The sequence below is a fragment of the Bos indicus genome, chromosome 1 (assembly GCF_029378745.1).
Source record: "Bos indicus isolate NIAB-ARS_2022 breed Sahiwal x Tharparkar chromosome 1, NIAB-ARS_B.indTharparkar_mat_pri_1.0, whole genome shotgun sequence".
Taxonomy (NCBI): domain Eukaryota; kingdom Metazoa; phylum Chordata; class Mammalia; order Artiodactyla; family Bovidae; genus Bos; species Bos indicus.
In genome coordinates, this window is record NC_091760.1 from 122,321,405 (window position 1) to 122,349,319 (window position 27,915).

The 27,915-nt window shown below is 37.7% G+C and overlaps 1 protein-coding gene across 1 annotated transcript; it reads left to right on the forward strand.

Annotated features, from left to right (window-relative positions):
• Positions 1-70: 70 nt before the first annotated feature.
• Positions 71-27,915, forward strand: PLSCR1 (phospholipid scramblase 1). Its single transcript, XM_019961192.2, has 9 exons — positions 71-286; positions 8,312-8,337; positions 11,683-11,724; positions 15,067-15,269; positions 16,585-16,627; positions 19,170-19,390; positions 21,577-21,738; positions 24,363-24,524; positions 26,958-27,915. The coding sequence occupies exons 2-9, from the start codon at positions 8,325-8,327 to the stop codon at positions 26,991-26,993; spliced, it is 882 nt and encodes a 293-aa protein (XP_019816751.2). The 5' UTR covers positions 71-286; positions 8,312-8,324; the 3' UTR covers positions 26,994-27,915.

Here is a 27,915-nt window from a genome sequence, read left to right on the forward strand (position 1 = left end):
GCCGCACCGGGGCGTCGGTCCAGCCCCCAGGTCTCGCGCAGAGACGCGGAAGTGCCCAAGTGAGGAAGAGGGCCGGAAGCCCCTTTGTTACCCAGGATTTAGGAAACGAAACTAGAAACCACGGGTTTCGTCACCGACGTCGCTCAGAAGCCTGGGTAACTCCAGCCAAGATTGTGTATAAGGAGCACGCTCGATCGCCAAGCGTTGGAAGCAGAACACAGGCTCCGCTCCCGGGTTCCCGCAGCTCCTCTCACCGCAGGTAGCCCCGGAGCAGCTGTGCAGACAGGTGGGCGGGCACCCGGCGCGGGGCAGCGCGGGTTCCCAGGGTGGGCGGAGGGGCGCTGGGGCACTTGGGAGTGAGGGGCGCGAGCGCAGGCGGGTTGCGTTTGCGCTGAGATTGGGGGTAGAGAGTGGGGGCTGGGGCCCCAGCGGCCTAGAAAAGCGACCTCCGAAGCTGAGCAGGGACTGAGCCCGGGGCCCGGGCGTCCCAGTCCCATCCTGGCCAGTCTCAGAGTCTTTCCAAGGTCAAGGTATTTCCTTCCTGAAACCGCCTCGTAGGTTCGAATTAGCTTAGTCCATCTCTTAACATTGGCCACCTCATGCGAAGAGTTGACTCATTGGAAAAGACTCTGATGCTGGGAGGGATTGGGAGCAGGAGGAGAAGGGGACCACAGAGGATGAGATGGCTGGATGGCATCACTGACTCGATGGACGTGAGTCTGGGTGAACTCCGGGAGTTGGTGATGGACAGGGAGGCCTGGCGTGCTGCGATTCACAGGGTCGCAAAGAGTCGGACACGACTGAGCGACTGAACTGATCTCTTAACGAGCGGAGCAGCGTATCTCCCCGCATTTGAGGGAAATCAAAGGGACGATTAATAGAGCCTGCTAGCTGTCTTTGAACAGGAAGTATTAATTAGGATTGTGGATGGAGGCAAAACTATGCTAGGCACCCGGAAACACAGGAAGAATTGCCAAGACAGGTGGTTTATCACGTAGAAGGTAAAGTAGGAATCCACCTGCCTGACTTGAACGTGTCTCTACTACTTGATATCTGTGGACTCCTGGGCACTTTCCTCCTATACATTCCTTTCTTGGCTCATATCTGAAATTGGGTAACGATCAAAAGTTACAAGAGTTAGAGTATGATGTATAACTTTGGCACTGCAGAATATGCTCAGTAACGTTAGATTTATTACTTTTAATATCTGACCAAGCCCCTGCTTCTCCAGGCTCACTGTCTGGTTCCCATGTGATTTATTCAGACAGCTCTTCCAGCAAGTCCTGGCACAGCCACTTTCCAGTTCCAGGAACAGGCAGGCAATATTTCTCTTAGTTTAGCAGTCTGAGATACATGGTTAATGTATGTGCCACTTGCTTAGTGAGAAGTATCAGGCGATTCAGGATACCCTTCTTCTTCCTGGAACTTTCTCGACAATAGAACTTTCTCTTAATAGCGCCCTGGCAAGTATTAGGATTGTAGGGCTTTGAACGCTGAACAAGCACAAAGAAATGGAAAGGGAAATGAGTAGGTTTCTGCATTTGGATAGAAGTATCAGATAAGATGGCCGAGTCACAGGTTAGCCAAACTTCACATCTGATTGGTAACTGTTCTTTCTGACCAAAGGGAGTGAAATAATACTGAACACACTGTTGAATCAATCATCAAGCACCAATTAAGTGTCCTGTCCTGACAGTCCATGTGCTGGCTTTTGAGAGTTTAGAGAGACAGAAAACCTGTAAGAACTGCTCCCTGTCCACCTCTCCATTTTCTTGTCTAATGATCTCTTTCTTTGCTCTGCCACCCACAGATCTTCATAACCTTGAATGAGCCAAGCTCTCTCACTCCAGCCACAGGACTTCTACCCATACAGTTCCCCCTGCCTCCCTGCCTCAATGCCTCGCCCCCCCAACACACACACACACACACACACACACACACACACACCTCCCTAACCTGGTTGATTTTAAACTGCCTTTGGCACTCAGATCTCACTTTTTGACAACCCACCACCACCATCTAAATTAGTGCCCCCATAACACTTTTTATAGAGCCATTATTTTTATTCATAACACTATTATTTGTAATAATATGTTAATTGTCCATCATTTTGTCCTAATGATTGTTATAGTGCCTTCCATGCTCTGTGCCTTCAAGCAGTATTCCTGGAAAACAGGCACAAACTTTATACTGAGTGAATATTTACAGACATATATATACATATGTATGTGTGTGTGTGTGTGTGTGGATTTATTTATGTGTGCATGTGTGTGTATGCTCTTGCATTTTCTTTCATAGTGCTAACTTTAAAAACCAAAGCATTGTAGTTAAACAGTGCTAACTACTATGTTTATGTTTTTCAAATTTTGAAAATAAGTGTTTACAGAAAAACTCTTGCATGCTATCCACCTTACATAAGAAAGATACCATAAAGAAAGTCTTTTAACAAATTTCACTGGAACTTGGCAATTTGGGAGAATGTCCTTTTTTTTTTTTCCTCAATGAGTCAAGGACATAATGGCAAAGGAAATGAATCATGAATCATTTAAATGAGCTAGATGAGTGAGTGAGTGAAGTCGCTCAGTCATGTCCGACTCTTTGTGACCCCATGGACAGTAGCCTACCAGGCTCTGCCGTCCATGGGATTTTCCAGGCAAGAATACTGGAGTGGGCTGCCATTTCCTTCTCCAGAGGATCTTCCCAACCCAGGGATCGAACCCAGGTCTCCTGCATTGCAGACAGATGCTTTACCATCTAAGCCACCAGCTAGATAGTGAGGTATATAACATTAAGTAACTATCTGTGCAGGGGTCCAGCCCCAGCAGAATCCAGGGGTATCCTCAGGATGATGGTATAGGCAATAAGGAAAGTAAAAAGAGAGAGAGAGGCTTGATCTTCCTTGGTTTACATAGAAAGCCAATAAAGCTCCTGTGTTCCAAGGAGTCATCCTGAAAGAAGAACAGAAAGAGAAAAGGAGAGAAAAGGAAAAAAGAATGACACGGGGATACCAAGCTTCGGTGAGCGAGGCCCATAACTTTATTTTCAAAAGGAACTTTCATATCTTGACTTGTACATAGAGGGAAATGAAAGATGCAAAGTCATACAGAGTCAGCCCAAACATTACATCTGTTTTGTCTCTATCAAAACCAGGATTTTTTCTGCATACCTTTCCCACAAACAATGTTGTGTATAATATCTTCTGGCCTTGGAGGCCTGTGGACATTTTATGACCCTTTTTTGATAAAGGCTGATCAGCCAGAAAACTTGTTTTCCCTTAAAGTGTTTCTTCTTTATTTCTCCAGCCTCAGAAAGTACTAAACAGAGTTACATTCTCACTGAGCAAAGGTGCAGTGGGTCACAACAAGGAAAGAACCAATTAGCTCAAAGGTCTGATGTGGTTAATTCCAAGGCTGCTACTTGTTTTTCTTACATTCCAACTATGTTAACTAATGCACTCCCAGGTACACGCTCCCAGGTATGGGCACTTGGCAGCAAGCTTTGGCCCAATAATGAAGCCCTTTACCAGTACTATCTATTCTAACAATTTTTCATCCCTTAAAGGACTCTATGCTCATTAGGACTTTTAGAATGTTTTGGCTTCCTGTGCCTTTCAAGGTTGGGGAGTTGTGAACAATCATGTGTGTTAATTGCAAGAGTATGGATAAACCTGTCAGGCAAGCTAGAATGCCAACAGAAGGGTTAAAATAGAAATATTCCTTTCATGCCCAGGAGAATTATTAATTAAAGCCCTAAGTTGACTTTTTCCAGAGAAAGGTGGTCGGGGATAGCCCCCTGTTAATGACAGAAGAATTGGTGAAAGGCACAAAATAGTAAGACAGACAGATTCTGGTTTTGGGGTAGATGCTCTAGCAGATTCAGGGGGTCCCTTGAGGCCTGATCCGCCTTTGCCTGTCAGATTCTCTCCGCATGACCTTTGTCATGGGTGGGATCTCCCGTGGTGGCTTCCGGCATATCTGGGCTTAGTTTCCTCATTTATAATCTTTCCGGACTTTGTTTCCTCATTTATAAGGAGGAAAGGAAACAAAACAAATTTATGAGGGAGCTATAAGTTGCCAGGGAAAGGTTTTTCAGGAGTAATAAAGCAACCAAACTAGGATAACTAACATAAAGATTAGTTTATGTGTCTTTGGTCTCTTTGGTTTAGTTGTTTTGTAGGACACTTGACCACCTGTCAGATGGCACCAATTGATGTAATGCCTATGATTTTCTTCAAGGTTTACTGTTAAATGCTATTCCAATGTGGTTCTAAGTATATTTGTTTTCATTTCTTGAATCTAAAATACCACAGTGGTATTTTATAGATAGGGTTCTTCCCTGGTGGCTCAGTGGTAAAGAATCTGCCAGCTAAATGCAGGAGATGCAGATTTGATCCCTGAGTTGGGAAGATCCCCTGAAGAAGGAAATGGCAACCCACTCCAGGATTCTTGCCTGGAAATCCCATGGACAGAGGAGCCCGGCAGGCTGCAGTCCGTGGGGCTGCAAAGGAATCGGACATGACTTAGTGATTAAAAAACAAAACACATTTTATAGATAGACTCCTTCTCATCAGGTTCCTTGCATTGATAATAGCCTCAGCCATCCCACTCTGTGCCATCTTGGATGCGCATGTTCTGATGTACTCAAATCCACACCATCTTGGCTACCTATTTGTGTGAACCAACCCATCTGTGTTTGCTCCATTTGCCCTTTACTAAAACTACAGTTCAACAAATGAAATGCTTTCCCTTTAGATGTTAACCTTTTAAATGTGTAAATTTTACCTGCAAACATAGCTGAGCAATATGGAAATTGCTTGATTTGTGACTTACCTCAGCAAGTACTGAGTTCTCCACTACCTCTGTGTAATTCCTTGCCTCTCCCTTAGTCTAGTACCTCATTTTCACTTATTCATAGGAAGTTAAGGATATAGAATTCTGGGATTGTGCTTAGGACAGTAATGTTTTCCTAAAATAATAACACATATTCCCATCCTGGGACTCGGAGAAAAATGTCAAATGGCTTGGTTTTAGGCAATTAAGAAGTGGATTTGGATAAATAATCCAAATCTAGTTAATACCTAGTTTATAGGCATAGTAGTTTCAGAATCTTTCAAAAATTAGGGATATTTACCCTTTGAATTGCAGGTTATACTTTAATATTTCTTGACACAATAAGAATGAAACTTCAGAACCCCAAGAGATGGGTCAAAGGGTTTCCTGGAATATGAATTGTGGGAACATAACTGTATATGACCTGCACTATTTCTCCTTCTCCCTGGTAGGAGAGGTTTATGATTAATACCCCAGATTTATGTCAGAGCATAAATCTGACAGAGATATGCTTATATGTGTATAGTGTATGATGCTTTAATTTTCTCAGATGCTCTCATTTAACAGGTTAGGAGTGTGTAGTAATCCAATTATAATTTGAAGTTCTGTGTTTGTCCTGAAGCAGTTATGATTCCAGTGGTACAGTATATAATACGATTTCATTAGAGATCTTTTTCTACTACTACAAGATAAATATGATTTTCTTGGAAGTCTTTCTGTGATTTGTTTCTTACTAGGAGCAGTGGAAGACATGATTTAAAAGTTATATTGAATTAAGTGACTACTTAATTATTCCAGGACACAGCCCAGTCATTTCCAAAACTGAGTGATGTTATTTATATCTTGTAATAGACCCATTAAGTCTGTCGTTTTACCTTAAAACAGCCAAGGAGACCAGACAGGGATGAACATGGGGGATGTCTTTAGTCCACAAATACGTTGTTCTACCTGGCACACGTACAGGTTCCACTGTTACTTCACATTTTATACCAGAGCTTATGATATACCATTTTTCCTGCTTGAGATATTATGAAATTGTGAAAATTCTAAAACCTACAGAAAATTGAGGACCCAGATTTTGTTCCGTCGTTTTACCAACAGATACTCATCCTCACAAAGCTATAGGTTAAGACTCAAAGTAATGTGACCTGGTGAAAGTGAAAGTAAAGTCGCTCAGTCGTGTCCGACTCTTTGTGACCCCATGGACGGTAGCCTACCAGGCTCCGCTGTCCATGGGATTTTCCAGGCAAGAATGCTGGAGTGGGCTGCCATTTCCTTCTCCAGGGGATCTTCCCAACCCAGGGACTGAACCCGGGTCTCCTGCATTGCAGACAGACACTTTACCGTCAGAGCCACCAGGGAAGCCCAAATGTGACCTGGTAGGAAGGGAAAATGTAAATATGAGCCAATTAGCTCTGAGTTTATTTAGTTTCCCTTCCTTGGATTTCTGTGTAAGGAGGGAATTATCTCTGGCTTCATGAAAGGTAAACACCCTTATATTCACAGTTAGTACTCATTTGGCAAGGATTTGGGAACTTATTTCTCTGTTATTTAAGAGCCTCCACCTATTCCTAATGTGATGCACAGCATTCGTGTATAAATTTCCTCTCTTTTTAGCACATTCTTTATTTCTGACGACACTGGATTTCCCAGGATCAAACAACAAAATGATAAGAAATACACTGTAAATTAAAACAATGTTTTCCATTTCAAATGGATAGACTTGCCCTCCAGAAACAATGAATTTTTTTTTTTTACTAATTTAGTGATTTTCTCATAAAAATAGATTACTTAATTCTAAAAATAATATCTCCGGGTATTATTTGAGATTTTTCCTTGAACTGAGTTTCCTTCTGGCCCTTTAGGAAAGGGAAGAATGACTGAAACAGTACTTCCTTAAAATTACTTAGTTGATTAAAGAGCCATATAACATTTTTTAAAAACTAATCATACTTATAAAGTGATCTTAAGAGAAACAGTGGTAAAGTAAAAACTTGAGCTGTTTAGACTAGTGTGTTAATTAAAGGATACTACCCATTTCTACTCCAGAATGTATTAGGTTTTAAATTTTTGTATATGTTAAGGAACTCTTAGTACATTTGAAGATAATGAGTATGAATTTCAATATACACTCTTTGATCACAGAAATGAGTGTTGACAAAAGTAATCATGGCTTATTGTATATAAGAATTTAGTCTTTTTTAGCTCATGTGATAGAACATAAAACACTAATATGGCCTTTGAAAATTTTTGGCATACGTTTATTACTTGTGTTTTTTGGTTTATTGTTCACTGTTCTAGAATAACTGCAGAAAAGCATCAATGTTATTTTTTTGTTCTTTTGGCCTGAGGAGGTCCATAGCACTTGGTTTCTGACCAGTTAATGCTAACAGGGGTTATTATTGTTCTAAAAAAATCCAAAAAGTCAACACTGCAACAAGAAACATATTTTTTTTAATTTTTCCAAGGCTAAGAAAACCCATTACTGAACTTCTTGAGTATATATAATTAAGAGGTGACTATAATTGGAATATATTTAAGAGCTTTGCTGTATTATTAAAATTTATGCTTATGACAGGCAATGACAAATCAATAATTTGGAAGAGAGGAAGGATGCGGTTTCTTCTCGGGAACACCAGATTTTAGTTATGGATATGGAAGGATCAGTTGGCTTTTACTTATCATTTAGGGTAACACAGTAGTTGGAGTTATTAAAGGGGCAGCAAAGACTGGAGAGGGCCTGGAAAGGGTTGAGCTGATTCATATTAGTGTGCAGGTCCCAGATAAAACAGTCAAGTAGCAAGTTTTTGCCTAAGGTGTTAATTATAATTGACATGCATACTGGGATTTAAGGTGGAGAGGTGGAAAAAGTAGTGACTAGGTAATAGTGGGAAAGACTAGGATGGGATCAAGTCACTAGAAAACAAAAACAGCTTCTACAACCTCTGGGTGTACGTTTTTAGGCTAAAAATCATTAATTGATATACAAACGGGGGGCCAGGCCTTCTCAAATTTGCTATTCAAGCCAGGCAGAAAATATCCTCAGGGCCTGGGATTTCCAGAGATATCTGCGATAGTGTGACCTGATGGCTAACCTTTCTCCCTTTTATGGTGGACCACAGCTGGAGCCCAGCACTGTGGCTCGGTCCTGGATTACATGCTCCCTGTAGGTTGTGTAGATTGGAAGGCTCAAGTTTTTAACTGGAGGGCCTTGGGCTCACAGTGTTGCTTTTCTGTCTTCCTTCCTCTTTGGACCCTTTCCTCCCAAGATATTTAGAAATCGTTCACCATCCTGGACTGACCCACAATTTCTAAAATCCTACTCAGAAACACAGCAGTGGGAAACAGAGTCAAGACCGAAGGGTTCAAATGACCAGATTCTCAATGGTTCGATGAATAGAGGAGTATCTTGTGTGAATATAGTTTCCGGGTATCCTTTTACATATTTGACCTATGTATTTATATCAGGTCTTCTTTTTCAGAACTGTTTAAATCATGGACAAACAAAGTAAGTAATCTGTTTATTTTCCTCCTATAATATTAAATCTCTTGTTAATGTATTATTTGTCAAAATGTTTTATTCAGTTTCTGAAAGAATAGAATTTAATTTGTGTTGTTTATGTTCCAGAACCCTCAGTCTGGGGCAGTGTTTTGACTATAGAGAAGATGTACACAAATATCCACTACCACTAACTTTCCCTTTAAAAATAAAAAAGCCTTAGATAAACCTATGAAATTTTAGGCTTAAAAAAAATGAAATCTTAGGCTTACTGGAAAATATATAATTTAATATTATACTTCATCTGAATCAGGTTTCCCTTTTCTTTGTACATTTTATATATATATATATAAAAGACTATTCAAGTCATATTATTTAATAAACAATGGACTTAATATGCCAGGGCATTGTAATAAAATGCTCAGTTACATCCCCAATATATATCTCATAAAATACACATTTGAATAGGTTTAAATAACTATGTCTTTATTTTCTGGCTTTTTTTTTTCCTCAAGAAAATTATAAGATGAGTATTGGCCAAACATGTAATAAAAGACTTTGTCTTTTAAAAAATCTAAGTTTCTGAAGAGAAAAAAAATCAAATGGGAAAAAAAATCCTGTCTTCAGAAGGATCTCTATTCTCTATCTTTACTTAGATAACCAAAGAGATGTTTATCTCTACCACAATGCCAGCCTTGCTACATATATCAGATCCTCTTTAGGGCCAGAAACTTTGACTTTCTTTCACAAAGTTTCATGATTTTTCTTAATATAAGCTATATTAATTTAGTTAACAATACTAAAAACTTTTAGAATGTAAATTCATATAATATTAAGCTATTTTCTTTGCTGTAAGCTTTAAGATGCTTCAAGTCACTTAAATAATTGATTGGGTCATGGTCATAATTACCTTTTAACTCTTCAGCTTCATATATACAAATGTATGAATTTGTGTGTATATGTGTACATAAGTAGAATGTATATGTGTGTGTGTGTATATATATATATAAATATACATATACACTGATATAGAGAAATAACAATAAAAAAACTTGTTGACAATATGAAAGTCCTATGATTTTTTAAGTTATTCTAAGTTGCATTGCACAAATGCAGAAATACATCCATAATTCATTTGCTCTTTGATCTACTTGAGCACTTGCCCATTCACTTATTGTTTTTCTTTGTATAACTCCCCCCTGGAATTCCTGAAACTGGGATTGTTGCTCTGATACTGAAACCCCAGAGATCATAGCCTCCTAATTTCTTGACTCTGTCAGCTCCTTGATTTGTGTGTGTATTTACTGTTGCTCAAACAGCGGTACCTGGTAAGAAGTGCCAAAATGTGACATACCATTTAAGGATGGGTCTCTAAGTCACACTTGTAGTGTGTTTCCTTGAGATCTGTTGAGTCTTACTCTGTGAGGCGGCTGTGGGCAGAGCCTGAGGAGCTAGAGAACTAGAGCTGGCCCACTCACCTGAAGCCAAGACAAACAAAGAAGAGATGGTTAGGACAGAATGACTTGTGATATTGCAGTGATGTGTGGTAATTTGGGGTATGCTGTGGTCCGTATGGGGAAAAGCCCTAACTCAAGTAGAGGATTTTCTGTTGCCTGAATTTGCACAGTATCCATGGACTCCATTCAGCTGAAGTTATTATGAAGCCAATAATGAAAAAAAAAAAAAAAAGAGGGTAGGAGTAGGGCATAACCCAGTCTTCCTGTGAAATCATATGACTTGAGTGGTCTTTCAAGGCACATGATAGAGAAATATACAGGAAATGTGTCAGATTGAAAGCCTAGTCAACTTTTTCTTCTCCATTCATGCTATGTTCCCATTATTCAAAAACAAACTATTTTGAATTTACAGTTAATAAGCCATAGGAAAGAAAGGAGAACATTGCATAAACAGAGTGTCTGAAAGTGAAAGTGAAAGTGAAGTCGCTCAGTCGTGTCCAACTCTTTGCGACCCCGTGGACTAGCCTACCAGGCTCCTCTGTCCATGGGATTCTCCAGGCAAGAATACTGGAGTGGGTTGCCATTTCCTTCTCCAGGGGATCTTCCCAACCCAGGGATTGAACCCAAGTCTCCCACATTGCAGGCAGACACTTTAGCTGAGTGTCTACTAGACCATAAATTCCATAAAGGCAGAGCCAGTGTAGCCATTGAACCTAACTGAGGGCTAACACAGGACATGCTAATAAATACTTATTTTCTGGCCAAGGTGGTTGCTAAAGGAATGACTAGACAAATGCAGATATGAAGAAATAGGAAACTGAAAAATTTGTACATACATTGAGATTATTGAAAGCACACTGATTAGCATATAGCAAAATGTAATATATTTGTTTATTGTAATTAACTCAGTTATGATTTTTGTCAGTCAAATACTAGGAATTTCCTATGGTATAAACTTAATGGGGTAGTTCCAGAGTAAGTATTAAAAGGATATTTAAATACTGAAGTACATATAAATATTTAAAACAATTCTTAAAGCAACAATTATCAGATCAGATCAATCGCTCAGTCATGTCCGACTCTTTGCGACCCCATGAATCGCAGCACGCCAGGCCTCCCTGTCCAACACCAACTCCCGGAGTTCACTGAGACTCACGTCCATCGAGTCAGTGATGCCATCCAGCCATCTCATCCTCTGTCGTCCCCTTCTCCTCCTGCCCCCAATCCCTCCCAGCATCAGAGTCTTTTCCAATGAGTCAACTCTTCACATGAGGTGGCCAAGGTACTGGAGTTTCAGCTTTAGCATCATTCCTTCCAAAGAAATCCCAGGGCTGATCTCCTTCAGAATGGACTGGTTGGATCTCCTTGCAGTCCAAGGGACTCTCAAGAGTCTTCTCCAACACCACAGTTCAAAAGCATCAATTCTTCGGCACTCAGCCTTCTTCACAGTCCAACTCTCACATCCATACATGACCACAGGAAAAACCATAGCCTTGACTAGACGGACCTTTGTTGGCAAAGTAATGTCTGTGCTTACCAAACCCACATCCAACTAATTTCATTTATCTGTTTCTCCAGTCTATATGTGGTTTTAAAACAATCTATTTTTTCCTCATAACAAAATCAAAATATGGAAAAGAACACTCATCAGACTTTTTTGAGACATAGAAATTCAGTACCAGTAACTTAGCTGCCTATTTTATTCAAAGAGAATTTGAATCAGGATTCTACTGCAAATTACCTTTGATAACAGGCACCACTTTTGTTAAGTGAAGAATCCACACCGTTTCAGTACAACACGAGAACATGTAAATGAAATTATCTAAAAACTATGCATTTTTCTGATATGTATATATATTTTTAAGAAGATATATGTTTACCTTTTGTTGAATTACAGATGTACAAATGAATCCTCCACACCCAGGAACAAATTTAACCGGTGAGTATCCCCTTGAATATCCATCAGCAGCATTCCCAGGTAAACATTGGCTTAAAGAATAAAAAAAAAACAAAAACCAATTTATCAGTTATGGACATTCCCCAAAGGATGTGTGTGTGTGTGTGTGTCTGTATGTGTGTGCCTATCTCTGTGTGTATTTTAGTAGTGTCTTTTATTAAAGGGGCAATAATGAAATTGACAGTGTAGTTCTTGATTTTTTCTTTGATTATATGTTTTCATAAAGATCATTAAAATATTTTTTCTATACAGGATAGTAAAAATATAGTGTTAATAAAAACAGTAGTGAGTTGACAGTAAATGAAATATAAGGTTGCACATAAATTGCACAAAATACACATATTAAGTAACAGATTTTATTCATTCTCCATTTGTTTTGAAAAATATGGTTATTCAATCACATTTAGGAGATTTGTCTATGGGTATTTCTGAGTTATTTATTATCTGGAGTTAATTGTGTTTGGTGATTTGCAAAAGAGATGACTGCTTAAGCATGGAAGCTTCACTCAACTGAAACATAGCTACCCGGGATAATCCTCACTTTCATTTTGAAACACAAAAATGTGAAAGCTTTACTTTTATATACATACTCAACTGTGCCTTGCCTTTCTAAGAAAGGTAACTGAGTCGTATCACTACATACACCAAGGAATATATTATTTCTTTTGAACCACTGCCTAGAAGGCTTCAGAGATTTTCGTTTAGACAAACGCAGTCATCAGCATTTCCAGAACTTTACCAGATGGCAGAGTTCATTTGCAAGTGGGCAGGCTACATCTTGAGAGACCAGGACTTAGGATCAAAAGGGATCCAGTTTGGCCACAAGGGTTTATGCATTTTGTATTCTACTCTGAGCAAGCACATCTCCTTGGAGCTGAGTGACTTGTTTAGCTGTCTAGCCAGAACCTCTCAGTGGAACCTGGATCTCCTCCAGATGTTTGTGTTTAAAAAAATGTGAAGTAGAAAGACTGCCAAGGTTCTAAGATAATAGTTCTCAGAGGTGCCTAGGCTTAAGTATTACTTGTTAACTATTGAAAACCCTAGTACCAGGGCACCATCCCAGGAAAATTGAAGCAGAAGTTCTGGTTGTGGCACCCTGGGATTAGTAATTTTTTAATTTCCCAGGTGATTCTAATGTGCAGCCAGGGCTGAAAACTGCTACTTGAAAATTTTATATGGTTGGTGTTTAGAGAATTATTAGCACTTGGGGGATATTTTAATCCACCCATGGCTAAAAAACAGTAGATGGTACATAATTAGGTTATAACCAGACTGGCGAGCTTGTGAGAAAAATAGCTCAACTTTGTTTCTCAAGTCTAAGGCTCATGTAGCACAGGTCTTTTATAATAATGATGCTAACAACAGTGATGGATTAAAATTGAGAGCTTATCATGCCGACTGTGGATTAACTCATTTAATTGTCAGACAATATTAACAGGGTAAATACTATTAGTTATTGCCATTATGCAAGTGCAAAAACAGGCATAGAGAGACTGGATCAGGCTTCAAGTTCTGGCTTCTGTATTTAATCACTGTGTAGTGGTTTTAAGCAAGTTGCTGTGCCTCCAAGCCTCAGTTCTTGTGTATAAAATGGGCATAATATTTTCTAATTCAGGTGGTCTGAAGATTAAATGAGACTATGTGTAAAACACCCAGAACAATGCTTTACAATTAATAAAGGACAGATATTTGCTCTTATATTAGTAATATATTAAATCACTTGGGCTTTAAGTAAACGACATATTATTTCAGGTAATTCCATATGCCTATTTAATCCATTGATTTGGAAAATAACTATTCTCTCAAAGAATCCTGTGAAGATTTAATAATGCTAATAATGTAACCAATTAATTCACATCTCTCCCTCACTGGCTTCCTATGGTTTGATCTTTGCACTATAGTCAGTGCTGTTTAAAAATAGATATGTTAATGTTACAGACAGTACCTAATGGGTGAGGCTTCCCTGGTGGCTGGCTCAATTGTAAAGATACCACCTGACAATGCAGATGATATGGGTTCAATCTCTGGGTTGAGAAGATCCCCTGGAGAAGGAAATGGCAATCCACTAAGTATTCCTGCCTGGGAAACCCCATGGACAGAGGAGCTTGGTTGGTACAGGCCATGGGGTTGCAAAAAAGTTGGACACAACTTAGGAACTGAAAACAACCAACAACTATTAAAATATTGTAGGACACAGAATTTTCTTTGAAGTTATATTCCATTCCTGTGGAACAGTTCCTCTGTGGACTATTCATTTAAATTATAAAGTTACAAAGCTTCATATTTGTAATCACAAATTCATGTGGAATAGAATAAATACTTATTGAATTTCTTCCAAGACTGTGCTTAATAAATACTTGAGACAATTTTGCCTGCTAGAAGTTTTTACCTTCCTTGATTCTCAAGTTATATTTTCCAGAGAGTTGCTAAATTATGAAATTTAAATTTGGAATGTAAGTATCATAATTAAACTTTTTTTTTTTTGTCTATGTGGAGGGTTTTAGGAATGGAATATACCATGGGTTAAAACTTCAGGCAAAACTGTTAACCCAAGGGAGTATCTGGACAGTAGTGGAAGGAATGACATGCATTTACCTCTTTATGAGGGTTTCTCAACAAAGGCACCATAATATTTTCAGAGGGATAATTCTTTTTTTTTCAGGGCACTGTTCTGGTGCTTTTAGGCTATTTAGCAACATCCCTGGCTCTTACCCACCTGATGCTAATTCTACCCTCCAATTGTAACAGCCAGAAGGGTCTCCAGATGTTGTCAAGTATGCAATGAAGGGACAAAAGTACTGTGAGATCTATATATATTGGAAATGTCACTTTTTAGGATTCTAGAATCATTTTTTCACAAGGTGATTTCGCCATAGAAATGCTGAGTCAGAGCCTCTATTTGGGGCTTTCTACTCAATGCCATCCCTCTTTTTCAAGAAGCCGTTTCAGAAGTTTTATGTACCTGACTCTAGATTGTTGTTGACTTTCTTTTACTTTCTTAGTTTTCAGGCATATTTTCATCTAAGTTTTGAATGACAAGGGTAAGTCTGTGTGGCAACTCTGTACACAGAGCCTAAAACCCTCAAAATAGGAGTGGACATGAAACCACAGCTATCTCATTGAAAAATCACTGAAAGATAAAAATATCTTAGAATCCTAAGAATCTTAAATATCTTAAGATTTTAAAATATCTTAGAATCCTGTTTCTTAGAAACAGGATTTCTGAGTAGAAAATGTAGTTTGTAGACAACTGGGGTGATCCTAAAAGACTTGGTTTGCATTTTTCTGTGCAGTTACGAATTATTTCACATGCTTATATTTCAGGACCTCCAGGACATATTGGCTATCCTGGCCCCCAGGCTGGCTATGCAGTGCCACCACCTGGCTATGCAAGTCCTGGCCCAGTCGGCTTTCCTGTCCAACACCAGCCAGTGACTGGTCACCCAGGAGCGCCCACACAGGTGCCATGGATGCCAGCACCACTACCTCCATTAAACTGCCCACCAGGACTGGAATATTTAACTCAGGTAATTCAATACCTAAAACACTCATTAAAAACAAAACAGTGCTCCCAGTTTACTTAATGAGATTAACAATTAACTAATTCACAAAAGTGTGAAACAGTAAACAACTTTACTAACAAATTACTCAAATTCTTCTAGGTCAGGTTTACTTTTACAGCAAAATGCAAATGTCTTAGGAAATTGTGTGTTCTATGATCTTGAATATAATCTGCAGTAACAACCAATAGCAAACCTTTAGTAAGCACTATTTTCCATGCTTTATTCCTAAGTATAATACATGTTTTAACTCATTTAATTCTTTATGAAAAATTCTGTGGTATGTAAGCATTATAATTATCACCATTTTACAGAAGAAGAAACTTAGGTACAGAGAAGTTACATAATTTGCTCAACATCAAAATACACAGGAGTAGGAACAGATTTTTACTTCCGGGACCTTGGCTCTGAAAACTGTGCCCTTTAATCCCAACACTGAATAATTTCCCAGGAGTTGGAAAGAAACATCAAACTCAATTTAGTGTTCGTTTTCCACAAGTGGTACTAAGAAAGGAGTTAATAATCTGTGTATAATATGACCTACCTTTTATAATAATTAGAAAAATATGTTTTTATGTTGCTTTTGTTCTTTGGAAGACCCAATTTTATTAATGCTACCAATAAGGAAAACACATTCCTGGGTTTTAATGTACAGCATAATGGCTTACCTCAGCAATATGAGGTTTAGTATTTGTTTGCCATTAGAAATCTGGTAAGTTAGTTTTCAGCAAATGAGCTCTCTCTCTTGCACTCTGCACTAATTTAATTTCCCATAATGCACTTGAGCAGCATATAATATAAGAATTTGGTAGTTCCTAAATTGTCTAAGAAATACCCTAAGTATATATTTTTTCAAAGAAAAATTAAGCCCTTACAATATATTTGGGGAAGTCATCACCGACTACAAATGATATTAAGCACACTTAAAAAGAAAAATGTTTTTATTTGTAGAAAAAAGCTCTTTAAATGGATGACAAGGTCTTAATATTTCTTAGGCCCTTTCTGGAAGGAACATTTTTTTCTAATTTTATAGGGATTCCAGTGTAAGTCAATTTTGCTTGACTTGAATTTGCCCACATTAAAAATAAACACGTTTCAGTAGTTATTAAAAATATACTAACTTTAGTTTTATATCTAGAAGTGATATAAAGTTATTAACTATTGATAGTATTGATAAATGTTGATAACTGATTATATACATTCTTTTAAAACATACAAACACTGATGTTAATTTGTTTGGCTTAATAACATGGTTACAGCTTTTTTTTTTTTAATATAATAGATAGATCAGCTATTGATTCATCAGCAAATTGAACTTCTGGAAGGTATGTATTCATTGTATTTATCATATTTCTAGGAAGAGGACATTTATGCAGACAAAAGCGTATCATCAAACACAGATATAACACCTTCAATGATGTTGAAATTAAACTTGGTTTTAAAAATGTCTCTTTGATAGTGATAATCCTGATAAGGATTATCAGCAGCTCATTTTTTGAAATTAATAGTCAAGTGGTAAAATACCATTAAGCTGGACATCTGTCCTCATGATACAGACCATGACTTGGGAGGAAACCAATCAAAACTTACTTATGTTCAATCTTCTCTCTAGAAATCACTTCAGTGATTCTATCACTAATCCACCCTAACCTCTATCTCTTCAACTTTTCTTTCTGCAGTTTGTGATGAGCTTGAGATTGTCAAAGAGTCACAAGCAGTAGTTCAGTTACCTTACTACATTTCCAAAGTAAATAAACACTGAATTTGGATGGATGGGGATGTTTTGGAAAACCTCATTATTGTCCATGGTTTTTCTTGGGAGTTCAGATGAACCCTATAAAATCTTGGTTCCACAGGCTATGAATTATCACCTTGGGCACAGGGCCAGTGCACTGAAGGGTGCTGACCAGTCAGCCAAAACACCTGACTTCTAGAATATCACTGCTGTTCCTATGAATGGGGCCTGACTCCTACAGTTGTTTCCTTTGGTTCAGGGCTCCTCAGGTGCAAAGTAAACTTAAGAAAGCCAGTAGATGTTTTAGGACTGCTGCCAGGGAAAGAGAACCTGGGTAAATTCATGAACCAACGTATTTTCCTTATAGACAATTCAGCGAAAACTCTAATGGATTTTAGAATATATCTATTAAATCGTTCTTTACATCTCTGCAAAGTTCTTTACCACTGATAGGAATAATAAAGTGAATTGTACTACTATAGTAATATGGTTAATATTTGGTTAGAATATATAATTGTTTATTCCACTTAAATTACTTGTGATGTCCACTGTTAGAAATTTAATGTTCTCTTTTTTTGGGCGGGGGGTTCCTGCTGCCCAGCTTGTGGGATCTCAGTTCCCTGACCAGGGATTGAATCCAGGCCCTTGGCAGTTAGAGCGTGAGATCCTAACAACCAGAGCACCAGGGAATTCTCTGTGAGGAGTTTTATTTATTTTATTTTTTTTACTGTCTGGTCATGTCTCTCAGCATGGGCGATCTAAGTTACCCAACCAGAGATCGAACCCACACCCCCTGAATTGGAAGCGTAGTCTTAACCACTGGACCACCAGGGAGTCTCATCACATTCTCATTTTTATTAGTTTGTTTATACCATATTTTCTCTGGAAAGGAGTATGATAATTTGAATTTTCATTTTTTTTAATGATTCATTTTAGGGTTTATTTTTGATATTATAAAAACCAAAAAATCAGACACTGTGCATTATATAGCACTCCATTTATAGTTTTCAGATTTATAAGTTTTATATATATTTGAAAAAATATGTATGTATTAGTCATGAAATACAAAGTAAATTTCAAATTTAATAATTATAAATTCTTCAGTTTTTTAAAAAGTATATCTAATTTTCTTATTTTTGTCTTAAATTGCAAGTTTATATTTTACCATTATAAATAGTATAGAGAAAAGATTGCTCAGTTTATTTTTTAGCACCTGAGACGTGTCCCAGTTCAAAACTTAAGAGATAATAAAGACAAAACCATAGAATTCTTTTATTTGTTTTCATTTTTTTACGTAACTAGAAAGAAACAGATTATGTAAGCTCACTTATCTCACTTTACAGATAAACAAGCTGAAGAATTTTGAGATTAATTTACTTAAGAAGCACTTAGGTAATAGATCCCATTTAGTGATTACTTTAACTTTTTTATGTAAAAAATTTGACAGGTGGATATTGAGGTAAAGGGTGGCTCTTTTAAAGGCAGAGTCAGGGTCTGCCTAAGTCATAGCAAAGACACCTAAGGGAGGTCATGGTGACGAAACTTGTGAAGAACATCTGTATCTAAATCCATCCACACCAATATTAGAGGCTGATTTTTGTCTCTATATGTTTTAACTGTTCCATATTTTGATGATTTCTAATATCCCATGACTCACGTTAATGAAGGCTGTGGACAAGTGTGTGCATGTGTGCTCAGCTGCTCAGCTGTGTGCCACTCTGTGCGACCCCAGGGACGGGAGCCTGCCAGGTTCCTCTGTCCATGGGACTTTCCCAGCAAGAATACGGCAGTAGGGTGCCATTTCCTGCTCCAGGTGATCTTCCTGACCCAGGGATTGAACCCCCATCTCTTGCCTCTCCTGCGTTAGTAGGCACTTTACCTCTGTGCCACCTGAGAAGCCCTTGTATCTCATATAGAAATTCCAAATTTCTCTGTACTCTAATACCCTCTCCTCCATCCCCTTCATTTTTTTCTATATTTAGATCATTTCTAAACATCTTTCCTTTTCTTCCTCCTGTGTTAAATGAAGTACCGTCTAAAAATGGTATAGCTAGACACTATAGCATCTTAGGATAGACTGATTATTCTTTTAATGCTGTAGACATAATGAGTCCCTCTTTTTATGTTTTTAGTCCTGATAGGTTTTGAAACTAATAACAAATATGAAATTAAGAACAGCCTTGGACAGAGGATTTACTTTGCAGCAGAGGATACTGATTGCTGTACTCGAAATTGCTGTGGGCCTTCTAGGCCTTTTACCATGAGGATTCTTGATAATATGGGCCGAGAAGTCATAACTCTGGAAAGACCACTACGGTGTACCAGCTGCTGTTTTCCCTGCTGCCTGCAAGAGGTGGGTGAGCGATTAACATGGTAATTTTTACAAATACTTTGCAAAGTAGTTCTGTAGAAATTTTCACCTTATCAGTGAATTTACATAATAAAATGAGATTTAAAGGTGAAGTAGTTCACCAGCTATTAGTTTATGCTTGAAAGTAAATTGTAGGAAGGCAGGCAGGTGGAAAGGAATGATCAGTTTGGCCCACATTTCTGAGTATTGTGCCCTCTGGGGTGAGATCAGAGATCTGAGAGACCAGACTTCTTGATCTTCAGGGAGAGCTGAGAACGTAGGGTACCTGGGTCAAGGCTCTTACCCGAAATGACCATGAGAGCCAGGCCAAAGCCAGATGAGGGCCCCATAGGGAATATCCTCCAATGCCATCCCAGTAGCAAGTGGACAGAAGAGTGAGGAAAAGAACACATATGTTCATCTCATAATTTTAGCCAACCTATAGGGATCTAAGGAGGGCTTCCCAGGTGACACTAGCAGTAAAGAACCCTCCTACCAATGCAGGTAGATGTAAGTGACATGGGTTCGATCCCTGGATTGGGAAGATACCCTGAAGGAGGGCACAGCAACCCACTCTAGTATTCTTGTCTGGAGAATCCCATGGAAAGAGGAACCTGGTGGGCTACAGTCCATAGAGTCACAAAGAGTCTGACACAACTGAAGCGACTTAGAACAGGTGGCTTAGTGGTAAAGAATCTGCCTACCAGTGGAAGAGACCCAAGAGATGCAAGTTCAGTCCCTAGGTTGGGAAGATGCCCTGGAGTAGGAAATGGCAACCCACTCCAGTATTCTTGCCTGAAAAATCCCATGGACAGAGGAACCTGGTGGACTACAGTCTAGGGACACGCAGAGTCAGACGTGACTGAGCACGAATGCACACACAGGGAGCTACCCTAGTAGAGGCTCCCTCTGAGAAATTTCAATTCCTGTTTTTCAGTTCTCCATTTGAAAGAGTAGTATATTTGAGTTCCTGTAATTCCTATTACAGAATAGTGCAAGTTGTGAGCACCTTCAGGCCCATAAAGATCAGGTGTCTTTTCCATAGCACTTGACAGCCCTATGACAGAGAACATGGATCTTGGGGGTGACACCAGGGCACAGAGTGTTTATAGGAAGTTGACCTTTGCCTGTATCTCCACTGGCCTGAGACCAGTGCTGCTTGGGTTGCTCAGTCGTCCTCACGGTAGCTGTGAGAGCAGGACAGACAGAACTACAAGCAACATGGAAATTTGATGTCTAATACTGCACTGATTTTGAAAGGATAACTGAAGTTGTTCACACTGAATTATTTTGTTTTCCATGTCAATTAGTTTAGATATAATAATATTCAAGAATAGCTGAGGTAAAACAGTTTGATAGAATATGATTTACAATTTATAAAGCATGTTAGCGTATAATTGGCCTTAATGAACAGATCTAGGAAGTCCTCAGTTACAGATGAACATGCCGAGATGCTCTCAAGGTTGAGGAGTTGAGGTTCAGCTTCAAGATTCCAGGCCTCATCTTCTTTCCATGCTGGCACTACTGACCTTATTTGAAGATTGCTCCAGTGATCTGGACTCTGTCCATACATCTGCTGCTGCTGCTGCTGCTAAGTTGCTTCAGTCGCATCCGACTCTGTGCAACCCCATAGACGGCAGCCCACCAGGCTCTCCGTCCCTGGGATTCTCCAGGCAAGAACACTGGAGTGGGTTGCCATTTCCTTCTCCAATGCCTGAAAGTGAAAAGTGAAAGTGAAGTCGCTCAGTCGTGTCCGACTCCTAGCGACCCCATGGACTGCAGCCTACCAGGCCCCTCCGTCCATGGGATTTTCTAGGCAAGAGTACTGGAGTGGGTTGTCATTGCCTTCTCTGGTCCATACATCTAAACCCCTATTTTTAAAGGAGTTTAAAAAATAGCTTTTAATAATTTAGACATTTTTCATAAGTATGGAAATTGAAAACTATATGAGACTGACAGAGCAGTACTTCAGAGTAGATACTGGGCATGCAGCCTCCCTGAGTTGTTGTCTCATCTCTTCCACTTTGCAGCTGGGGAATCTGATACAAGTTAATTTACCACTCTGTTCCTCCCCTTACTTACTGTATAAATAGGGATAATAGTAACAACCTGGTAAGGACACAGAGTGAGTTAACTGGTGCTTAGAACAGTGTCTGACAAACGATTTATATATTCTTTTGCTTTTGTAGATAGAAATCCAGGCTCCTCCTGGTGTCCCAGTAGGTTACGTTACTCAGACCTGGCACCCTTGCCTGCCAAAGTTTACAATTCAAAATGAGAGGCGAGAGGATGTACTAAGAATTTCTGGTCCATGTGTCATCTGCAGCTGTTGTGCAGATATTGATTTTGAGGTAAGACATGTGATAATGTTTATAGGTTTTGCTTTCCTAGTTAATAAAATAAGCTGGGAGGATGTTACAAATATATTAAATGAATATTTATGTCCTGATGTTCCAAGAGGGACTCAGTATGCTCATATATTTATCTTTGGTCAGAGAGATGGTTATTGCTCTGATTAAGTGTTAGTGCTGATTATACTAAGTGGAAAAAGAGACCAGAGATTTGTACTCAAATAAATATAAACAAAGCATCTAACATTTAAACATGGTGGTTTCTGTGTAGAGGCACTGTATATTATCCCTTTTGAGTAAAACATTAAGCTTGTCATTAACATCTGGTTTCCAAAGCATATGGTCTTTCCTTAGTCTGAAACACAGGCTATCAGTGCTCTAGGCCCTCTTCAGAATCTCTGGCATCTTTGAGTTCCTACAAAAAGCCCAATTACACAAAGAGAATTTTAACAACAATAATATATGAGGTACAACCCTACCATGCTTCTCTATGATCTGTCCTTTATCCTTGTATTAAAGTAACTAGAAATCATGATTTATCTGTGTATTCACTACCTCAAAGAACTTCATTTCAGCAATTTTCAACAAATGGGGCCCAGACTTACAGCCCAAATTAATTGGATGCAAATGCTTAAAAGTCAAGCAACTATAAAACTTAATCTTGATAACATAATTCTCTTGTATAAGCATAAAATCTGTTAAACTGGACAATTTCCACAGAAGGGACAAATTCTAAAACTGAGCAGGGCTGGCCCCCTTATGATGAACCTATAGATTTCTTTTTAGAATAGTTTATCAGTTATTTGTATTAAATTTATGTTAATCAATGTAATAGTAATATAATACAAGCTTATTATTTCTAGAAATTGAAATCATTTTATTAGGTTTTTGTTTTTAAGATTTTTTTGTTTTAGAATTTAGTTAAAAATCATCTAGTCCTATTGACTTTCCAGTTGTACATCCGTATATACTTTTCTGTTCCTTTCCATTAAAAATTTACATATTCTTACATAAATTTCTGGTGAATTTTTAAATTTCTTTATGTAGGAATAAAAAAAAAGGAAATCTTAATATCTTATAAGTCTAGTAGTAGGATTGTGGTGGCTGATAAATTATTTTTTGTATATTTAAAATTTTTTCAAAAATTAAAAATAATCAAATTAAAAATAAAACGTAAGGTATAGATGTTTAGATGACAGCTATTAACAGATGAAACATGTAAGTGTGCAATAGGGAATTTGTTTTGCCATCGTAGCATAACAAACAGCCCCTAAAACTCATTGGCTTAAGAAAACAGGAATTTATTCTCATGCTTATGGATCTCAAGGTCAGCTGTGTCTGGAGGATATAGGCTTAGACAGATGGCCCTGATTTAGGCTGTAAGTTGGCCTCAGGTCTGCCCCAGGTATGTTCACTCTGGAGTTGCATCAACAGCAGCTGCCTGGATCATGGTTTTTTAATGGCTGATCACTGGAGAGCAGGACCAAGGCCAAGATCTCTGCTGGTGTCACATCCACTAACCCTCCATTGGTTAAACAAGGAACATGGCCGAGTCTTAATTTCAGCGTGCAGGGAAGTATACTGGATTCCAGAGGGAGGACACTGAAATGACTATTTGATGAACAGTAATCCAGGCTATCACAGCATTCACAGTAGAAGTTTATTTCAGGTTTTTAAAGAACTTAACTATGTACATCCAAATAAAATGAGTCAACTGTTTTTAATCTCCCCACATTTACGTAGCTGGTTTCAACCTAAGATAGGGCTTCAAATGTTGTTACCGGCATGTGTGGTACCTTGTGTACATTTGAAAAGCACACTTCTCTTCCTGTTGTGCTACAACCCTGCCTATAAATACCCTGGCGAGTGTGGGCTACATTCAGCTCCCAAATGCCCACTTTGTGAGGTTCATTCCACTGGCTACAAGCTGTTCTGTTCTTCATCATGGGCCTGAGCTTTACTCAGATAGAAACATAAAATTAGAAAAACTTTACTTTGGAGTCCTTTTGTTTCATACATCCTTCTTCTTTTATTGTTCAGTCCCATTCTGTTGTCCAGTCTTAGCCCAAGCCTTGACCTGGGGCATCCCATCAAATTACTTATTGGTTACTTTACTTCACTCAAAACTACCAGTCCTCTTTTCCAGCCTCTTGGCATTTTATGTTTTCCTGAGTCCTTCCATCACCTTTAAACACTCGACCTATGTCAACTTTCTGTGCTAATCTTAAAGCTGAAGTCAGATTAGAGTTTCATTTACTACCCGCTCCCCCCACCAGATGGCTTCTAGAAATTTCATTCAAATAATCATTTCATAGTTGTATCTTTTCTTGCTTGAATTTTATTTTGGATAGATTCAACTAATTTATTACTGTGTATCTTAATGGAGAATAGAAAATGTTAACTATTTCAGCTAAACTACTTTCATATTGGTTCTCTGTAGCAAATAAAGTTTTTAAAATGAATCTGTAAGTAAACATAGGAATCTACCTGCTTCTACTGAGTGATATAATGTTCACAGTTATGAATGGCATATAATTTTAATATTGGTTTCATTTTACTTCTACTTGGAAAGTAGCTTTATTAGTTTGCTAGAAGTTTTTGTCCTTTTTCTTTTTTCAATCTAGGTTAAATCTCTTGATGATAAGTATGTGGTTGGCAAGATTTCCAAACACTGGACTGGCCTTATTAAAGAGTTATTTACAGATGTTGATAACTTTGGCATCCAGTTCCCGTTAGACCTTGATGTGAAAATGAAAGCTGTGATGCTCGGCGCATGTTTCCTCATTGTAAGTTTACTCCTGCTAATCTAGGGTACAGATGGTTTCTCTAGTTTTATTCTGAAATAATTTTTAAAATTTTATATATTTAAATGACCTTAAATTTGTAGGTTTTATTGAAAGTGGTCCTGTTTAATCTTAGCTCTGAAATTCCATTTTCTTCTGCTACTCTTGGTTCACAGGTGACTAGCTTCTCTCTGGAGGGTCTGTGTAGTTTCACACTGTAGCAAAAGGATGTTATGTGTTAAGGAGAAGTTCTGGTTTTAGTGGTTAAAAAAAAAAAAGCCAACACCACCACCAATAACCAAAGAAAACCTCAAATTGATACTTTGGAGAAGAGTTTGAATCTTCTAGTGTGTTTAAATGAAATAAGTCTCAGTGAAACAAGGAAATTTCTTCCTTATTCATAATTAAACCATCTAATACAGAAATACCAACTGCAATAAGAATGTACATTTGATCAAGTCTTGGATGGAGCTATCAATTGAGAGGAAATATATGGAATACAGCATTGATTCTGAACTTGTCTTCACATTAAATTAGCTAGGAAGTTTTTAGTAGTAAGCCATACCCCAGTTTAACTAAATCAGAAGCACACCATTAAAAGTTTGTGTAGCTCCCCAGATGATTCCTTATGTGGCCAATGTCAAGGTCTCTGGGGACAGAGCAGTGGTTTTCCACCTTAGCTGCACAGTAGAAACACCTGGGTAGCTTTTGCACTCCCTGTGTGAAGACTACCCAGATCCAGTAAACTAAATCTGGAGATGGAACCAAGCCATCAAGTGTTCAAGCTGTCATAGATTGCAATGCAAGTGAGGTTTGGAGCCACTAGATTAATATCTTAAACACTGACATGCAGAAGCAATCAGAAAAAAAAAAAACAAAAACACTAAAAAGTGAGAGAACATATAGAAAAGGATTCAGTTACTTCAACAAATAAATATCAGGAAGATAAAAATGAAAAGAGAAATATCAGTTTAATACAGTTTGTAGGCTCTGTTTGGATACTGATTTAAACAAACCAGTATAAAAAGACATTTACAAGACCCTCATGCATTTGTGAACACTGGCTATTTGGTGATATTAATGAATTATTAAGGTTTTTAAAATGATGTTGTTATTATGGTTATGCAAAAACAAAACAGTCCATATTTTTTAAGGGTATATACTGAAGTATTTCAGTATGAAATAATATGGTTATTTATCACAGATTTGCTTTTAAATAAGGGAGATGAAGCCAGGGGGACATAAGGGGTGGATTAATTGGTGAACTAAGCTGGGTGAGTAGTCACTGGGACTTTTATTATGCTATTCTATCTAATTTGGGACAATATTTTCTATATAAAATTTTAAATATAACTACAATTCTGTTTAAAAACTGTGCTTTCAACAAATGTTTATTTCACATGAGGAGAAAACTGTAATCTTAATCTTGGGGAACTGTTTAACCAATGGTTTACACACCATAACCAAAGATATGATGTGTACAGGGCAGAGAGAGTAGTCTGGGATGTCTGGTTAGGTGAGATATGGGATTGAAGGGTGGTGGTGGGGTTATGAAGTGAAAGTCCCTCAGTCATGTCCAACTCTTTGTGACCCCATGGACTATACAGTCCCTGGAATTCTCCAGCCCAGAATACTGGAGTGGGGTTATTAAGAAGTGAATATAGGGTAGATTGGGCAACTTCTTATAGACCTTGGGAAGATACTAAAAATTGTTTCGTTAACTGGTTAGTTTTAAGCTATGTATAAATAGAAATAATTATAAATCCAAATTTTAGAATGATAAATCCTGATGACGAACTGTATTAGTGCAACTGCAAGTGAATGGTTATAAAGATTCAGTTATTCCTTTATAAAGGGATAAAGGAAAATGACAGATGTGAGAGAGCTAAAATCCATACAATTTAGAAGTCATAGGGATGAAGATTTGGTTAGAAACTGATGGAGTAAGACAAACTGAGGAACAGAGAGACAAGCTTGGAAGAGAAGTCATAAAATTGGGCCCCAAAATTCTAAGATGTTATTCTAAGTCTAAGATGGCTGTCATTCTCCTGAAACAATCTAAAGATTGTACATGGAACTCCATGTACAGTCACAACACAAGTTATATTACTAGAGAAGGAGTTCAAAAAGCTGAGGAAGAAATATTGAAAGAGGAACATTCTAGGAAACATGAAAAAAAGTGAAACTTACAGAAATTACCTGATAATTACTTAAGTTCATGCAGGTATCAATAAGTTAACAGAATTGTAGGATTTAATTGCCATTAAACTGGAAAGTTGAAGCTATCAATTTTTCCTGGATCTACCTATTACAGTTGATTTTTCTTGTTTAGCAAGTATGTTATTGTGTTTCATCAGATCCCTTAGCATTTATGCATCTGAGAGCTGATCTCTGCTTGGTGCTGAAAACTCATTTCTATATTTTGTTTTTCTCTAGGACTTCATGTTCTTTGAAATGACTAGAGGTGAATAGAGAGCAGGAGTGTGGTAGTACATTCATGAAGGTCTCAGAAAATCTGAAGTCCGTATATTGATTGGGACTATGTAAAAGAAAAATTGGGTGGATTTTTTCTTTATGTAAATGACTTATTACAGCATGTGTAAATTATACTAGGATACTTGAAGCTTCAGGATTATGATTTTACTTTTCAAATTAAAGAGTCTATTTTCTATATCACTTATTTATAAATGTTTTTATACATTTTCTTTTTCATTGTGCATTTTGGAGAAAGGATATAGAAATTTTTATATTTAAACATAACTTCCTATGATGAATTGCTTTAAACTAGAGTTTCTGCTTTGTTTTCAATATGTACAGCAAAATTAATTAAAGTCTTTTTAAAGTAATACTAATATAAACATACATTATTTTATTAAATCTAGTTATTTCCTATGTAACAACTGTTATTTTGCAAAAATGATATATTCAAAGAAGTTCAAAATGAACATAATTTTCAGTGTTTATTTTTACAATTATGCTCAAATAATACTCAATATTCATATTATCAAGTGTATTTTTTTGTTCAGAAAATCACACTACGTTTAACTTCTATAATCTGCAGCTATTAACATTTTTATATTGACAAGACTATAAATTACCAAATTTTGATGATTTTTCATGAATAAAAGAATGATTGTGTACCAAAGAAGGACACACTTAGAGATTCACTCACTCTAAAACTGGGATACTATAATATTTTGAAGTAATTATTTATATATGGAATAATTAGCTTCTGTTCTATATTCTTTCATTCATGGAATATAGTAGTTTTCAGATCACTCAAGTGTTAATTAAATAGAACATATATATTCTGTCTGACTATAAATGTTTATAATGGTCTATTAGATTATTTTTGCCAACAATTAAATAACTAAAATAAAACATTGCTGATATA

Excerpts from the sequence above, each read along its gene's own strand:
- PLSCR1 (XM_019961192.2), top strand. Across the intron at positions 16,628-19,169 it reads GCAAATTGAACTTCTGGAAG|TCCTGATAGGTTTTGAAACT; the intron begins GTATGTATTCAT and ends TTATGTTTTTAG. Across the intron at positions 19,391-21,576 it reads TTCCCTGCTGCCTGCAAGAG|ATAGAAATCCAGGCTCCTCC; the intron begins GTGGGTGAGCGA and ends TTGCTTTTGTAG.